At 42.0% G+C, this 18,756-nt stretch overlaps 1 protein-coding gene across 1 annotated transcript in view; it reads left to right on the top strand.

Annotated features, from left to right (window-relative positions):
* The window catches only part of LOC117520622 (high-affinity choline transporter 1-like), a 115,678-nt gene that overhangs the window by 9,896 nt on the left and 87,026 nt on the right, over window positions 1-18,756 (top strand). The window contains exons 2-5 of the mRNA XM_034181933.1: window positions 4,132-4,245; window positions 4,618-4,773; window positions 5,205-5,353; window positions 8,332-8,475. Of these exons, the coding sequence (XP_034037824.1) occupies window positions 4,132-4,245; window positions 4,618-4,773; window positions 5,205-5,353; window positions 8,332-8,475 (563 nt within the window). The remainder of the gene's footprint in view (window positions 1-4,131; window positions 4,246-4,617; window positions 4,774-5,204; window positions 5,354-8,331; window positions 8,476-18,756) is intronic.

Raw genomic sequence — 18,756 nt, 5'->3', positions numbered from 1 at the left:
GTCCGGCCATTACACCCTGTTACTGATGTGGTTTCCATCACCTTGATTTACCAAATTTGATATTATTTCACTGGGTGTGCTGATAAAACTTGTAAATTCTGCTAAAAGCACAACCTGTCTTTTTGACCCTATACAAACAAAACTGTTCAAGGATCTTTGGCCTAATCTCGGGCTTACTGAGCTGGAAATGATAAATCTGTCTTTAACCTCGGGATCTGTTCCTAAATGTTTGAAATCTGGAGTAATTAAACTAAACTTAAGAAACCTAACTTTGACCCTAGTCTCCTGAAAAATTATAGGCCGATATCAAACCTATCAGACCGCTCTCACTAAAGAGGTAAATGATCTCCTGCTTGCAATGGATTCAGACACCACTACAGTTCTGTTAGTGTTAGCTCTTATCACTGTGTTTGATACAGTGGATCACCGTATTCTACTTTATAGGCTGGAGAATCATTTTGGGATTACTGGGAATGTCCTTGCATGGTTGACATCTTACTTAACCAGTTGCTCTCACTGTGTTCTGTAAAACAACATTACCTCTAATCTTGTTGACATGAAATATGGGGATATCTTCGGTGCTTTGCCCCACTGATGACGTAACAGATGGACACTGGCCCTGCACCCCAGGGTGCTGGATGACCCCCTGCCTGTGGCGCCAGTGACTGTGGGCTCATCTCAATTATGCATTTTGTTTTTGATGCTATTCTGGTTTTCCTGTTTCTTCTGAATCAACCTTGTAACTGTTAGAATGATCTCAGTAGTGGGTTATCCCTTTGAGTCTGGTCTGCTTAAGATTTCTTCCTCAACATCATCAGAGGAAGTTTTTCCTTACCACTGTGACCTGTGTGCTTGCTCTAGGGATTGGTAAGGTTGGACCTTACTTGTGTGAAATGCCTTGAGGCAGTGTTGCTGTGATTTGGCATTATATAAATGAAATTAATTGAACTGAACTGCTGAAGAGGTTCAAATTTGCCAAACAACACACTGACTGGCCTGAAGAGAAATGGAGCAATATTTTGTTGACTGATGAAAGCAAGATTGTTCTTTTTGGCTCTAGGGGCCACAGATAGTTTGTCAGACAACCCCCAAAAACTGAATTCAAGCCACAGTACACTGTGAAGACAGTGAAGCATAGTGAAGCAAGCATCAAGATATGTGGATGTTTCTCATAGTCAGTGGTGGGCACAATTCCGCTAATCATTATTGGATTAGCTTTTCAGATAAGTCTGAAAACCATCAGCGGACCAATTAATTTAGGTCAGATAATTTTGAGAGAGAGAGAGAGAGAGAGAGACTCACCAGCATATCATCACAGCATATCACGCAAGTCATCAACAGGCATACAGTTTTAACTTATGGTTAAAATTTTAACCAAATAATTCCAGACAAGTTATTTAAATTAATGTCACGTCTGGCATTTTATAAAGTGAAAATATCAGCTATATGTTTTAGTTTTAAAGTAATGCACTAATTCTGAAGGTTTTAGTGTTTGAGACACACATGCTGCAGTGCATTATGGGTAAAGTTTCACAACAGGAGAAATGCATTGTGGCGCTCTGATCAGGGTGCACTTTAACTCCTGCACACGGACAACAGCATTAAACTATATTGTGTCTAAAACTCTCATGAATATATTCTCTGGGTTTATAGACATTGTTATAACATCAAAAATGCTATTTCTGAAGTAAAACCCAGAAAAGCAGAGGGACTGTGGCATGTAGTCCAATTGTCCTGGGCTGAAATACCTGTTCACATGTGCATGTGCAAGAAGTTGGTCAACTCCAGATGTGAAGCCATTCTGAGAAGCAGTGGTATTCAACTAAGTGATCCACGGGAAAGCTAAACCTTCAAGCATTTTTCAAGTTATACAGGTAATGTTTGTATTTGTAAAGAAAAATGTAAACTGTCATTTTTTTGAACAGCCCAATATTCCTTTTTCTCCACTTTGTGTAAAGTAATAACAAATTTGCTACAGTTTTCTTCATTCACTTTTGATTAGTTTTTTTTTTTAACACACTGCTAATATGTATATGTCATGGACATGAATAAGCGAAGCTCTTCAGCATCTCACCATGTCATTTAGGTAAAACATCAGATCTAGGCTTGCATCTCAGATGTACTTTCTGGCAAATTGTACCTGAAAGTTCAGGTTTTCTTTTTAAGAAAATCCTCCTCTACACCACTTCATCAGAAAGCTGTATTTTATATTTTTAATTAATTTATATCAAGTTGTAGACATTTGCTTTCAGTTTGAGTGTAAGGAAGATAACTTTAGATTTATTTATTTATTTGTATTTGAAATGGAATAAACAATTAAAATATGTGAAATGCCAAGTGTTCCAATACGTTTGAGTACAGTTGAAACACTCTGTGGCAGGAAGAATAGAATAGAAACTTTATTGTCATTATACATATACAGTGGTCCCTCGTTTATCGCAGGAGTTACGTTCTAAAAATAACCCGCAATAGGCAAAATCCGCAAAGCAGTCAGCGTTCGTTTTTACAATTATTGTAGATGTTTTAAGGCTGTAAAACCCCTCACTACACACTTTATACACTTTTCTCAAACAGGCATTAACATTTTCTCACTTTTCTCTCCTGTGTAAACACTCTCTTTTTTCTTCTGGGTGAGAAGATTATAAACAGACACGCAGAACACAATGCGCATGCTCTCCCTTTGCTCACTGCCTCCGGGGGTACAGATGCGGGACCCGCAAAGAATCCAAGTCATGGCCACGGAGCTCTGCAGCTGCAGAGACCCTGTGGCACTGTGGATTTTTCCGCAAGAAATCTATCCTTGCGGGCTACTGGAGCGCTCCACATCAAAACAGCGAGCGTAGTCTCTGGACCTGTTGCCAGCTCCACACAGCAGAGAGGGGGCGTGTGAGTGGCCCGCTGCAGCGTTTACCGAGCCCGCAGACTCAGTAAGCGCATCAGAGGCAGTGAGAGCAATCGCGGTGATGCCGACCGGTGCCGCCACCGGCCCGCCTGATAAGGACACAGAACACAATGCGCTGTTAAAAAAAAAAAAAAAAGAAGAAGAAGAAGCATGCAAAATTGCACAAAAAAAAAATTCCGCAAAACTGCGAGGCCGCGAAAGGTGAACCGCGTTATAGCGAGGGACCACTGTATACATACAACAAAACTTGTCCTCTGCATTTAACCCATCCTAATTACAGATAGACACAATCTAGCCACTAGGAGCAGTGGGCAGCCACAGTCCACCTCCCGGGGACCGACTCCAGATGTAGACGCTGCCTTGGTCAGCGGTAGAGTGAGGCGCAAATCCTAAATAAACATGTTTTTGATTGTGTATTTTTAAGTGAAATGCATCATCCTGGTGTCACTCAGAGAGCACAATTAAGAGGTTATTTAAGTTCATCAGACAGCATTTAAGAGGTTATTTAATCAACAGCTGCCTGTTTTAAAATCACAATCATTTAAAAATCACTGGAGACACACGCATATGTAAGTCAACCTGAATTAAAGGAGAAATGGTGATTTTAACAATCTGGACCTCATTTCTGGCATAAAATACGGTCATTTACTCACCAATATAACTTTAGTGTCATTATTAGTTCGTGGTTCAATCGACGTGTTCAGTTCAAATCTAAAGCGAACGTTTTTCTTCTTCTACTAAGGGCGATTAGAAGTTCTTGTGGTACACAGCACCAACTACAGGAGGAACCTAGCAGTCAGTGTGACCCACTGATTTCAAAATGCAGCTCTTTTCAACCAGACGTGCGGTGCTGTGACATGTCAATCATCTGTGTCCAATCAGATTTCAGGGGAGTCCAGTGCAACCCTCGCCTCTGCTCTAACTCCACCCATGCCAGGAAGTGTTCAACATTTTACATTTCCGTTTCACTGTGGAGTCAAAATTTGGCACTTTCTGTTTCAGTGGGAACTTGCCACTGAGTGCCCGCGAGATTCCACGGGCTCTCGTCTTTCAATCTTGGAAGTGTCGATCCAGGAAGTGTTTGACATTTGACGTTTCCTGTTTCACTGTAGACTCAAAATTTGACACTTCCTGTTTGGGACTCCCTGTACCATGAGTGAGCTTCACGCTGTGTTATTTTGAACACATTTTGACCTGTTGGTGATTTATTGAACTTGTGCTTCCTGCAGCTACCTTTGTTGGAGGTGGCTACATTGTTGGTTTGACAGAGGCGGTGTACACTCCAACCATGGGACTCCTGTGGGCTGTCATGCCATTAACAGGAGCACTTTCTTTCATTATTGGTAAGACCAGTGTGCATACACATAAACGAAAGAGAAATATCATCCCACATTGGGAAATAGTTTATATCAGTTAACAGTTTGATTGGATTCTCGCAAGGATTTGTGGAACTAGAAGGTAAATATGATCAGCTTACTTGTTACTGTCTTTCATTGCAGCTTTCATATTCATCTCCACAATACAAAATAACATCAGATAATCTCAGTTTATATTATCGTTCAGAAAGTAGATTTATTTGTATGAGTTAGAAGGACCTTTGAAAAAAATTGAAACTGCAAAGATTGCTGTTTGTTTGTGATGATGTGCTCTAATAACAGCTTGTCCTGTGTAAGAACAGAGATCTTTTCCCTTATTCTCTGTGGTTAATTTTTCAGGAGGAATTTTCTTTGCTAAGACAATGAGGGAAAGAAAATTTATTACGATGATGGACCCATTCCAGATCAAGTATGGAAACGTAATAAGTGGAGTTCTTTCTGTTGCACTGCTGATATCTGATATTATCTGGGTAACAGGAACCCTGATTGGTTTAGGTAAGAAACAGTGATGTTAATTTAATTTACAACTTGCATTTTACCAAGGATATATATATTTTTCTGTACTGACTGTCCTGTGCACAGGACAGTCAGTACAGACACACACAGTACAGTGTGTATATATACACACACACAAATTGAAATTTGATCCTTATTAGTCTGGCAAATACTTCACACAATCTCAGAATATACGTAGCATGTGATGTGTTATGGCAAGTTATGCATAATAACTTGTCTGCAGTTTTCTATTGATTTTGCACTTTAAACTCTGAAGTGAATATCAGAATATCACACAAAGCTACTATTGTTTTCTGGTACAGCAGTGGAGGACAGTTAAAGTAGTGATCAACTGCTTATACTTAAATTTAAAACAGTATTATAATGTTTGGTTGCATGTGTTTATGCAGTAATGGCCTTTTTTTTTAAAGGAGCAACAATGAGTGTGATCCTGGATTTTCCCTACAGTCTTTGCATTTGGATTTCTGCTATAGTAGCCATAATCTACACACTGCTGGGAGGTCTGTACTCTGTGGCCTACACAGACATCATACAGCTGACACTTATATTCTTCAGCATGGTGAGATCCTCAGTCATTCACAAAATTATTCCAGTTGAAAGATCAGCTAAGCATTTTAGCTCTTTTTGGCAGCAGTGACACAATGGGTCCTTACACCCGGCATGCACACCACAAGTATCGCTGCTGGTTTCTAATTAACGCCGTTGTCATTTTCGCATCCAAAGCAGATGGTCTGTAAATACCAGGTCTACGTGTGCCCATTTGTGCAACCATGGGTGTATTGCGCTTAAAGAACTTTGTGGTTAGGTACAGTGTTGGCACTTTACTGTTGGGAGGCAGCAGAATGCAACTGCACCACAGACCACTACAGAGACCACCAAAAAAACTTGACCTACAGTTGATGGCGCATATTTTCAGTTTAAAAATACTGTGTTGACATTTTCTGAATGTCAACACAGAATGTTTCTGAATGTTTCATTTTCTTCTGAAAAATTTGGATGAAAATTTTAAATTTCATGGGTGGGTGGGGGGGGGGGGGGGGGGGGCAATAATTTTGTCCTCATCAATCACTTGTGGTTAAACATTACAGTTCGAACGAGTTCAGTACAGTGGATTAAAAAGCAACAACAATAAGAAGACAAAACAAATGTATAAGGCTATAGCATATAAATAAGCCTTCTGATCCCCTCTGTATATCATTTATGGAAATTATGGATGTATTAGGATTCCAGCAATATATTCAGGATTCGACACACATTAGTGGAAATACCCTGGATTTGGTTCTCGCACATGATATTGCTGTCACAAATATTGACATCATGCCTCTTGCATCAGTGGTTTCTGATCACTCTCTTATTAAGTTACAATTTTGCTGCCGTGTTTAGTGGAACACGGCAGCAAAACGGCCTCCAAAATACATCCACCTTAATACTTGCATGACCTCAAGCATAAGGCTAGAGGTCTAGAATGAAAATGGTGTAGTTCAAAATTAGAAGTATTCCACCTCCCGTGGCGTGTTACTATCTTAGACTATAAGCATGCACTACTGGCTACAAAGCTGACCTATTACTCTGATTTGATCAACAAAAACAAGCATAACTCAAAGTTCTTGTTTGACACGGTGGTAACACTTATTCATGGACAACCATCTCTAAGTTGCTCTCCTTTTACAGCACAAGATTTCTTGGATGAATTTGATAAGAAAATAGATGACATTAGGTTAAACATATTCCAGCATGCCTTAACCCAGCCACTACATCCTGCTATTGAGGACTGCTTTCTTTCACCTGCGAAATATAGCGACGATTTGTCCCATCCTGTCTATGGCTGATGCTGAGACCCTGATTCATGCATTTGTTTCTTCTAGATTAGACTACTGCAGTGTTTTATTTTCTGGTTTAGCATTAGAGGTCTCCAATTGGTTCAAAATGCTGGTGCCAGACTTTTAACAGGAAGCAGAATGTTAGACCACATTCCACCCATTTTGGCATCTTTTCACTGGCTTCCTGTCCCAGCGAGATCACATTTTAAGGTTCTGCTACTAACCTATGAAATTAGTCACAGACTAGCCCCTACCTACTTTGCTGACCTACTTACACCCTACGTACTGGCACGGGCTCTACGTTCTCAGGGTGCAGGACTACTTTGTGTCACTAGGACGAATAAAAGGTCTGCAGGTCACCGAGCTTTCTCTTATCGTGCACCTGTTCTGTGGAATTATCTTCTTGCATCAATAAAACAGTCAGATTCTGTAGAGACTTTCAAGTACTTATTTTCCCTTATGCATGGCTAGCATACTGGCATAGTATGGTACTATGCTTTTTACCCTTTTAAATTCATTTTATTAGGAAATGGAGCTGGCCGTGGTTTCAACCTTATCTAAAGTCTAGGTCTTTTATTGAAGCTTAGGGCTTGTGGCTGGCGATCACCTTATTATTTCTTCTGTTTTTCTTTTTGTTAAATGCGGATAAATTATACTGCATTTGTTGTCCTTCTGTCCCCTGATCCTGCTTTTTCTCTCTGTTTAAGGTGCGGCTCCATCCAGAGATGGGAGTGGGTGTTTTCTTCTCCAGGCCTCCCATCCTGGACACCAGCATGGACTCCCAAAATTTCCTGTATTGTCTATTGCAGGGGTGGCCAAGTTTGGTCCTCGAGAGCCACATTCCTGACACTCTTAGTTGTCTCCCTGCTCCAACACACCTGAATCCAATGAAAGACTTGTTAGCAGACTCTTAATGAGCCTTTCATTGGATTCAGGTGTGTTGGAGCAGGGAGACAACTAAGAGTGTCAGGAATGTGGGTCTCGAGGACCGAACTTGGCCACTCCTGCTCTATTGTGTCGGTAGAATTGCACAAGCAGAGTTTCACCCCTTTGAGTCTGGTCTGCTTGAGGTTTCTTCCTGAAATCATCAGAGGGAGTTTTTCCTTACCACTGTCACCTGTGTACTTGCTCTAGGGGTTGGTAAGGTTAGACCTTACTTGTGTGAAGCACCTTGAGGCTACTTTTTTGTGATTTGGCACTATATAAATAAAATTAAATTGAAAAATTGAAATTGAAAATATATCTGTGATTGTACATTTATTACTGAGTGCCATATTATTTTGTCAGTACTCTAATTGTATTAGAGGCCTCTGTGGGGCCCTGTCAATCATGGGCCCCTAGAATCCTTCTCCTTATTCTCCCCTTTTTGGCTCCCCTGGATATCTGCCCAGAATTGTGCAGTCCTAGGAACAATTAATATACTGTGTAGAGCCCTCTGCACGCTGCACCATTGTGCTGAAAGTAAGAGCTGTGTTTGCAGAAGAGTGGATTTGGATACAGATACAGTGTAATGCAGTTGTGCTGTGCACTTTAGGCCATGTGCCATTAATCATCAAGATCCGCCTGTTTGACTTCAAAAGTGTGTGTTGATTGTGTGTCTTGTCTGCTCATCATGCCAGCATGCCATTACAGTTAATCTTCAACACAGCGCTATATAAAGTCAATATACATTGGTTTTCTTTATGTTTGTGACACGGGTGTTTTGTCTTTCACATAGTGGCTGTGCGTCCCTTTCATTCTGATGAATCCCTCCTCAGCTGACATCACCAAGACTGCTTTTAACTTTACCTACCAGCCCCCCTGGCTCGGTACAGTGACCGCAGAAAGAGCATGGAGGTGGATTGATAATTGCTTGTTGCTGGTAGGTGGTACATTTAATTGATTGATATATTTGTTTAGCTTTGGTAAGACAGGGTGCAGGCTTCGAAGTGTATAAATATACAAACACACAGATATATACACATATATTCATACGAGGGCAACTGAAAAGTTTGAGCCTGACCCAGAAAAAATAGGGTGTAGTTTTTCATCTTTTGTGATAATTTAATCTTTATATTTAGAATAAATTGCCCCATCTCTAATGTTTTTTGGAATGTATAGCAGGACTTAAACACAGGAATGGATGTATATTAACAAATTAAATGAAGTTGACCACAGAAATCCTGGAGTATCTTGGGTTCACACGATCTGTATTGAAGTAGAAGTCAAAATAAATGTTTTTTTATTTGTATCATTTTTTGGCATTTTTTATATATGTGTTATTCCAGAAATAAATGGACAGTAATTCATACAAGGGCAGCATGGCGGCTTAGTGGTTAGCACTGTCACCTCACTGCAAGAAGGTCCCGGAATTGCTTCCTACTTGGTCCTTTCTGTGTTTGTGTGGGTTCCCTTTGGGTGCTCCCACTTCCAAAGACGTGTGTCCACATGGGTCACAGTTTGTTTTCAGAAATCACAGTATATGCATGAAAATTGTTGTGTGCATCATTTAGGTACTGTTTTGCACATGTGTAATGATTATAAATGAGGCCCCCCAGATCTTTGTGTTTTAATATATGGTTGTGAGACATGAACAGTTACCAGTTACCGAAGGCAATGAAGATGTCTTTGGTACTTTGTCTCTTTGAAGGATCCAGGATAACATATGTCACTCCAGTGGGGAAGAGCTGTCCCAGCTGCAGAATTTAATATGTAATGCCCAGTGGTCCATGCGATCAAAGAGCTCCTGTCTGGCACTGTCACGCATGGATCATGCGTGATCAGCTGCAGGATGAAATATGTAATGTCCAGCATTCTGCGCCATCAAAGAGCTCCTGGCTGGCAACTTCACACACGGATCGTGTGTGATCGCCAGCCACAATCCTGTGATTGTACTGAAGCCCACCCCTATGCACGCTGGATGACCATACGTGCATGCATCTCATGGCTATCAGCATGAGACTTAATCCTGTTGTGGTCCTGATTTAGAGGGAAAAAAAAGCAATCCCAGCTGCCACAGACCGATGTACATTGAGGAAAATAAGTATTTGAACACCATGCGGCTTTGTTCTCCCAATTAGAAATCATGGAGGGGTCTGAAATTTTCATCTTAGGTACATGCCCACTGTGAGAGACATAATCTAAAAAAAAATAAAAAAAAATCCGGAAATCACAATGTATGATTTTTTTTAATAATTTATTTGTATGTTACTGCTGCAAATAAGTATTTGAACACCTGTGAAAATCAATGTTAATATTTCATACAGTAGCCTTTGTTTGCAATTACAGAGGTCATACGTTTCCTGTAGTTTTTCACCAGGTTTTCACACACTGCAGCAGGAATTTTTGTCCACTCCTCCATACAGATCTTCTCTAGATCTTTCACGTTTGGAGTTTCAGCTCCCTCCAAAGATTTTCTATCTCGCAATACATGACCCCATCCATCCTCCCTTCAATACGGTGCAGTCGTCCTGTCCCCTTTGCAGAAGAGCACCCCCAGAGTATGATGTTTCCACCCCCATGCTTCACGGTTGGGATGGTTTTCTTGGGGTTGTTCTCATCCTCTAAACATGGTAAGTGGAGATGATTCCAAAAAGCTCTATTCTGGTCTCATCTGACCACATGACCTTCTCCTATGCCTCCTCTGGATCATCCAGATGGTCACTGGTGAACTTCAAACAGGCCTGGACATGTGCTGGCTTGAGCAGGGGGACCTTGCTGCCCTGCAGGATTTTAAACCATGACAGCATCATGTGTTACTAATGTAATCTTTGTAACTGTGGTCCCAGCTCTCTTCAGGTCATTGACCAGGTCCTCCTGTGTAGTTCTGAGCTTTCTCAGAATCATCTTTACCCCACAAAGTGAGATCTTGCATGGAATCCCAGACCGAGGGAGATTGACAGTCATCTTCTGTTTCTTCCACTTTCTGATAAATAATCATAACAGTTGTTGTCTTCTATCAAGCTGCTTGCCTGTTGTCCTGTAGTCCATCCCAGCCTCGTGCAGGTCTACAGTTGTGTCCCTGGTGTCCTTAGACAGCTCTTTGGTCTTGTCATTTAATTGGTGCTTTGTATGTGACATGACATGGATTAATTCATCCCATTTGTGTTGCATTGCATTTAGAGTGCAGCTTGGTTCCATTTAGAGTGCAAATTTGGTTCCATACATTTGGTACCATTGCTCTCCACACGCATGCACGTCCTCATGCACGCACGCACACATGCTTGCGCACGCACATGTATGCGCGCCCACACATGCTCCTGCACGCACCTGCACACACACACACACACACACACACACAAAACTAATCTACTGTGCTGTCTGGAGGCTGTTGGCAGGAAGTTGGAATGAAAAGCTGGACTAATTTCTGATGTGATTTTTTTTTTTTTTTTTTTTTTTTATTCGCTGCACTGAGGATGTACACAGTCGACCGACCCGGATGCGTGTGTGTACGCACGCGGGAAACAATGTCACGATGATTTGACTTAGCTAGCTGGTAGTACACACATGCACAAGCGCCGACCAGGTTGCATGTGTGCATGTGCGGGGGACAACAACTCTCCCGAGACATAATATGACTGAGCTAACTGACACTGCTAATTCTTGTAAGGCACACACAACAAATCCACTGTGCTGTCTGGAGGCCGTTAGCAGGAAGAAAGAAAAACTGGACTCATTTCTGACGTGATTTTTTTTTTCGCTGCACTGAGGACGTACACAGTCGACCGACCCGGTTGCGTGTGTGTACGCACGCGGGAAACAATGTCATGATGATTTGACTTAGCTAACTGACGCTGCTAATACTTGTAACACACACACAATCCACTCTGCTGTAAGTCGTCTGGATGCATGAAGACCTGTTCACATGAAACGCTGACGTGATATTTGGCTGGACTGAGGAACTACACAAAGTCTTTTTTTTATGGAAGTCCAAAGTCAGTGCACAGCATCATTGAACTACATGTCACAATTTGGACTTTAGCAGCAGTGGAACACCAAAATGTAAGTCCCTTTTCTGTTTTTATAAATTACTAAAATATCAAATGACAAAGATATGTTTTAGCTATTATATAAAACAAATAATGAATGTTTTTACATTCTTTCAATGGAACAAATATTTAATTCATGAAATATGAAATATTCATGAAATATTCGTACCATTGAACTCATAAACATTCATTATTTGTATACTATCAGTCACATGTTATTCTCATTGTAATAAACAACAAAACTTCATTGGTGACAACCAGTCAGTAGCAGCAGTGATTAAATTAAGTAATGATATCCAGATGCCTTCTGATGTAGGAAAATGCTCACTTCTTGTGATACTCAACTGCCTTTGATACAGCAGACTACTACACTGTAATTTAGAGACTTTTTGCCTGGGTGGGCATCTCAGGTGTGGCCCTGGAATGGTTTACTTCTGTAACGAATCTGGCGTCAGACTCATCTTCACACAAAATCAAAATACATGAATGTTCTCCTTTTCAAAAAACCTGTCTTTTCAAACCTTCCAAAGACTGGATATCATGAGCTGAAAAGACTGCATTATCACACAGGTTCCTGCTTGAGCCCCCACCTCTCATAATAGGGATCAGTTCTCATCAACATACTTATAGTTCAAAGGTTCTTCTAATGCCTGGGATAAGTGATCGACCTTGACCTTCAGGGTTTGCCTTGAGGTCAAATATGACCTACAATTAGGTCAAATTTCATATTTGAGTAAAACATGTCATGTAATACATCGAATGAAAGGATTTCATGAGAAGACCCAGAATATATCAAAATATTTAAGTTATGATGTAATTTGGTGACTCCATGATGAAGAAACATGCAGAAAATTGATTTCCTTAAGGGTGTGGAAAAAGTGAGAAAATCATCACTGCAGACTCTTTAACTTCACATATAGTAGTACTACAGTACTATCACACAAAAGGGTCAAGGTCAAAGGTCAAGTTCATAGGAAGGCCATGAGTCATAAACACAGGCTGTTAAAATAAAAATAAGTCCACAACATCAAAGAAGCCCCCACACACATCGCCCGTGCACACTTGATCGCCAGCCAAATTGATTAAAGGTCCACTAGTCCTCACAGAGATGTACAACCAGAGAACATTTTCACTTGTCCTCAGGTACAGATGGCCGGCCACAGAATGTCCAGGTCTTCTTGCACACAGGTTCACATAATGTCCGATCGCAAATCTGCCTTCAGCTCAACTTCTGTCACGACTGTGGCACGTTAGGGCCCCTTCACACATAACATGATAGACGCAGAAACGGTAAGAAAATCCGCAAACCAAAATGAAATGGGGAACCATGAAACATTCCACCTGCTGTGGGGAGGGATGCATGGTCGGACAGGCGTGCATGGTACACGGGCAATGTTTTCCTGCATGCTCGTGCGCCTGCACAAACACACTGCGAGCAGCTGGAACGTGTTGCACCACATCGCGCCTCTGCTGTGGAGAAAAAATAAAATTAAAAACCACACACCATAAAAAACACCACAATTTATTGAATTCCTCTTATCGAGCAGACATTACAAGTATGAACCATCTGTTCCTCTGTAGATGACCCATGGTCACAGACACACAGTCATGACATGATATGAATGAAGCAATGAGCGCTTATCATGTCCACATCTGCTGGTCCAGCATTTCCAGCTGGCCCTGTGTGCGTGTCTGGCCCGACGCTAGTGTCCTGTGAACGGTGCGTCGCAGGACAGACACCGCGTCATGTGGAAGAGCTCACATGGGTGGCTGACATTCAGAAAAACTGTTCCGTGTTCGCATGCTCTGACAGTCCGTTTTACCTGGGAAAGACTGCCAATGTGTGCGCTGTGCACTCGCCCCAGCCCATCGCAAAAGTGATATATGTTTTTATGTGTTTCCATGGGAGGACTGCAAGCACACACATGCACGTCACGGTGGACAGTTGTAAGGTCATGTCCTTCAAAACACGGTACATGTTCCCCAGCTGTGACGTCCAGGACCAGTGATCACAACAGCTGCTGTTGTTGGTAGCCACGCCCCCCTGTCCATTCAGTGCACAGACTAACATCTCACACTCTGTTTCTGTGTTATGTGGTCATTCATTTTAGTTATTTGGCATGTAATTGTGTATGTACTTATTGTAGTACTTCTTTATATACCTGTCCTGGCTGTGGTCTCTGTGTTTTTAATGTGACACATCGTGTGCAATGAGCCATCATTTGCAGCTGTCAGTGAGTCTATGGCTGGCGATCAGCTGAGAGGCACCTTGCCATGCTGTGTGCGCTCAGACGTGGCTGGCCGGTCCCCATCTGTACATGCATGTCAGCTTTCATGCAAATGTGTTCCCCTCCGCCGCACGGCACGTGTTGCGGGGGGGGTAGTACGACACATGCGCAATACACAAGCATACCACATGTGTTGAGGTGGGAGCCGATACTGTGGCACGCCACGTGTGTTGCTTTGCAACGCCACACTCATGGGAGCACAAATTTCATAGCTAGCTTGAAAGTGATCATCTGCTCACTATTTTCATGCTGTCAGTGCGAATGGCACCACATTTTCTAAGTGCTCTGCGAATGGTATTGGATGTTCGTGTGTGTCATCTGTAATTTGGCCGACACCTGCCTCGAGAGAGATCGCATGGGCTCTCACAGGGCACTCTCTGTCTTTTGGCTGCTGGTGTGTGCGAATGGTTGTAGCGACAAGTGTACGAGGCGTTAGAGGCGGCTCCGATTTTTCACAAATGGTTCTTCCTTTGTGGGCTAGTTGGCTTCAATCGTGTTATGTGTGAAGGGGCCCTAAGATAGAGAGTCCATTATCTCCTGAAAATAGTGTCTTTTGAGTTTTTCCAATATGAGACTTACATCTGCGTGTCCAGGGAGTCTGTAAAAACAGCATAGTGGAGACGGTCCATCCATCATGTTCACAGCAGCAGTAAACCAGCATCCTGTGACACAAACAGCGTGTCACCACAATTAGGTTTCAAAATCCGACAGACTGTGAAAAAGTTAAGGGTTTCGGGGTGAAGTATGCCATCTCCTCTGTAAATCCAAGCCATCACTTAAAAAAAAAAAAACAAAAAAAAAAACCTCTGAAGCTTCGTTATCAGCCATAACCGCATTCATTTCGCTATGTCTGTCAGCCATAGGTATGCTTCTGTTTTGCAAATATGTACATCACATGCCGAGAATAGCCGAGTGAGACGTTTTCCAGAAATGCACCTGTTAACTCGCTCAGAGAGAGCAATAAAAAACATCACAGACCACTAATTATGAGGGTATGTGCGGGGCGAGACTTGCAATCATGAATATGTTGGTGTTGTGTTGCTAACTGGGATGTTAAAGAAGGTGCAACATGTCCTTTAAAGTTTCTAATTCACCTAACCTGCATGTCTTTAATTGTGGGAGGAAGCTGGAGCACCCGGCTTTCTGAACCTCTAAGTTAAAAAATTTCAAGCAATCTCCAATTTCCGGAATCTCTAGAAAAATATTAATAGGATAAAAGATGTAGACCAACAAGGTCTCCAAACTGCTGGACAGAGCCTAACCCTGAACAGTTTCAAAAGTAACATTCCTAAAGCTTATCAACCTAGGAAATAATATGTATTTTTCTTCATGTGAGCCACTTTGTGGCTCTGACAACAGCCCGTACAGCAACCCCACCTGTGAGGACATCATCCACCAGCGACTCTTCTCAGCTATTGTTGTCCTTGTTGTTGTCCTGATTAAGAGTTGGAATCTATCTCTTGATCAGTTGCAGGTATTCATCGAATCTGGTGTCAGATTCACCTTCACACAAATTCAAAGTAAATTAATGTTCTCCTCTTCCAAAGAACTGTGTTTCCAAACCTTCCAAAAACCAGATGTCTTGAGCTGAAACTACTGCTATAACGTGACCTGAAGTTACAACTCCACAGGAGGATTCATGTGGCGTTCCTCTTCAAGCTCCCACCTCTCACAAGAGTGATCTGTTCTCATCAACATGCTTATACTTTAAAGGTTCTTCTGATACCAGAAAGGGTTAAACTCAGTTCACTGTGAGTTATCAGATAGGTGTAATAACCCTGTCTACGTCAGAGGTATTCCAGGCCAGGAGATATCAATGTTCCACCACCCTGGGATCAATTTAGAGCCTCTCACATCTCCAAAGTGATCTACAAAGCATTCCTTGGTCAAACGTTATCAGCAAAGCAAACTTAGTTCATAACCAGACAAAAGTGACCAAAATTGGGGCAGGACCAGCGCTTCCCCTGGAGGCCCTCCATGGGAAGAACCCACTTTAGTGTACAAATAATGTTTCTTATCCAAAGAAGAAGAAACATTATGTATTTTCCTGTTTGTATAATTAATCGCAAGACAAATTGCATATTCCAAGTTAGAGCCTTTTATTACTGTTGATGTATGTAAAATGTTATTTCTTGAATTATTAATGAATCATCATGGTGGAAAGGGTTTTTTAATCAAGTTTTTTCTTCAGAGGTATTTAGAGAACTCAGAATCTCTGAACCTCCTTACGATGACTGGGCACCACCCACTCATGTACTGCTGCCATCTTATCCAGGTCCATCTGAATCACCTCCTCGGTTATGCAATAGAGTCTTTCAAACAGAATGAACATGTCGAGTGTGTGTTGTCTAGATCTGGGGAAAAAAATGAGAATGTCATCCAAATGAAGGAAAATGAACTTGCTCAGAACATCATTAACCAGATTCTAGAAGACAGCTGGAGCATTGGTGAACCCGAATGGCATCACCAGATATTCATAATGCCCTGTTTGCATATTAAACGCTGTTTTCCACTTGTCTCCCTGCTTAATTCTAACCAAGTGATATGCATTGTGGAGACCCAGCTTTGTAAAAACTTTGGTGCCCTCCAAGAGTTCAAAGGCGGAAGAAATAAGAGGCAGGGGATAACGGGTTTTAGTAGTGATATCATTTAAGCCCTAATAATCTATACAAGGATGAAGCGATTTGTCCTTTTTCTCAACAAAGACAAACCCCGCCCCTGTGGATGACGATGAAGGATGAATTAAGCCTTCAGCTAGCAACTCCTGTATATAGTCCTGCATGGCGGTCCGTTCAGGTGCAGACAGAGAATACAGCTTTCCCCAGGGAGGAGATCAATGGCACAATCGTATTTGCGGTGTGGTGTCAAAGATTTAGCCTTCACCTTGCAAAACACCTGAGCTAGGTTGTGGTAGCAACACAGAACCCCCTCAAGATCTGGAAAAGCACAAGGCAATAGTGAATCAGTTTTAACTAAACAATGATCAGAACAGGTAGGTCCCCAAGAACTTATCTGATCTTTGACCGTGTTGTTTCAGCCAGGGGTGCCCCAGAATAACCGGATGCGTCATTTTGTCAAAAACAAAAAGGCTGATTGATTCCATGTGGTTCTCATCTACGGTTAGACGAACCGACTGAGTGCGGTGAGTTATTTGTCCCAATTCATGACCATCCACCGCGTTCACCACCAGAGGGCACGAGAAGCGGAATAATCTAAGGCGAAGGGACCTGGCGAGAGAAGACAACATTAAATTGCCATTTGATCCAGAATCAATAAATGCAGGAACTGAAACTGAGGAATGATCAGACTCTAATTTAGCAGAAATTACATTTTGTGATGTGGAGGAAGAAATGGAATTTTGTTTGAGATCTAGCAGCAGCACCCCTGACCGGACAATAGATCATGTGACCTGATTGACCACAATATAAACATAGTCCGTCGTCCTGAAGGCGGCATTGCTCTTCCTGGGAGAGACAAGTCCAGCCCAGCTGCATGGGTTCTTCTGACTTGCTGTGAGATGAGATGAGATGAGACTTCTGGCTGGTGAGTCACTGATGGCTGTAGAGATGGCATGGAGGATATCCAGGACAAAATATCTTACCCCCCACCCCAGCATGGACAGATGTTCTGTCATATTTCAGGTTATCAATCAGGTCCATGTATATGTAGAGTCAGTGGTGGGCACAGTTCCACTAATCCACCAACGGCTAATTATCGAAGCTAATGTTTCCATTATTGGATTACTTTTTCAGATAACTTTGAAACCATCATCGGATCAGTTATCTTCCGATAAATTTTGGCCTGATCATTTTTAGACCGCTAACATTATTGCAAGCTTAGTGAATAAAGCTTGAACAGTTAATAAACATTTTTAAAGTCTGATATCAAAGATCTTAGAGCCTACCTGTTTAATGTCTTGACATTAGGGCTGCAGCTATCGATTATTTTAGTAATCGAGTATTCTATCGATTATTCTGGCGATTAATCAAGTAATCAGATAAAAAGTACTTTTGTGTTTTAAAACATTAACAGTCCCTAAGTAATGGCACAATGTCACTGCGTCATCACGGAGATTATCAAATTTACTGTATCCCTTTCTTTTTCCTGGGTAATTACCGTATTTTCCGGACTATAAGTCGCACCGGAGTATAAGTCGCACCAGCCACTTTATCCATTATAAAGAAAAACAAACCATAAATAAGTCGCACCGGAGTATAAGTCGCACCAGCCACTTTATCCATTATAAAGAAAAATAAACCATAAATAAGGTCCACTGCACTATAAGTCCCATGGGCATACAGGTATGTTAACATGAAAAGTTCAGATGATAATATTGTGACGGCTACCGTTTTCGGATGCATATTTCACCAGTCGCAACTTGTAATCTGCAGAGTATGATTTTCTTTTTGGTGGCATTTTTTCGGGCTTTCTCCGTTGTCTTGTTAAGTTATCAGTAACGTTAAAATTTTTATTTTTCTATGGTAGTCAGAAGTCGCAGGAACAGTCACACAAGCCTCGAGTGCCCTCTCGTGAGCTGCATTTTACCTACGGATATGTTTGTATTTTGCGGACCACATTGCGAGCCGAACCATGCAGCACCTACCTGCGCAGCTCATGACCACCCAGCGGTGTCGATCCAGCTCCTTCCAAGTGCAGACGCTAATCCTCCGCCGTCGCTCAGTGCTCCCATGTAGCTCTCAGCGTCAACTCTGCTCACACTGATATCCAAGGGTTGAAGCTGTCTTGTTAGCCGTCCCGGAATAAACACCATGTTCGTCTGCTTCAAACGCTTTTCACAATCATCGACGCCAGCTCCTTCCAAGTGCACACGCTAATCCTCCGCCGTCGCTCACCCAATGCTCCCACGCAGCTCTCAGCGTCAACTTA

This window comes from Thalassophryne amazonica, chromosome 11 (genome assembly GCF_902500255.1).
Source record: "Thalassophryne amazonica chromosome 11, fThaAma1.1, whole genome shotgun sequence".
Classification (NCBI taxonomy): domain Eukaryota; kingdom Metazoa; phylum Chordata; class Actinopteri; order Batrachoidiformes; family Batrachoididae; genus Thalassophryne; species Thalassophryne amazonica.
Note: the sequence above shows the minus strand (reverse complement) of the source record. Positions and strands in the feature narration are given on the sequence as shown.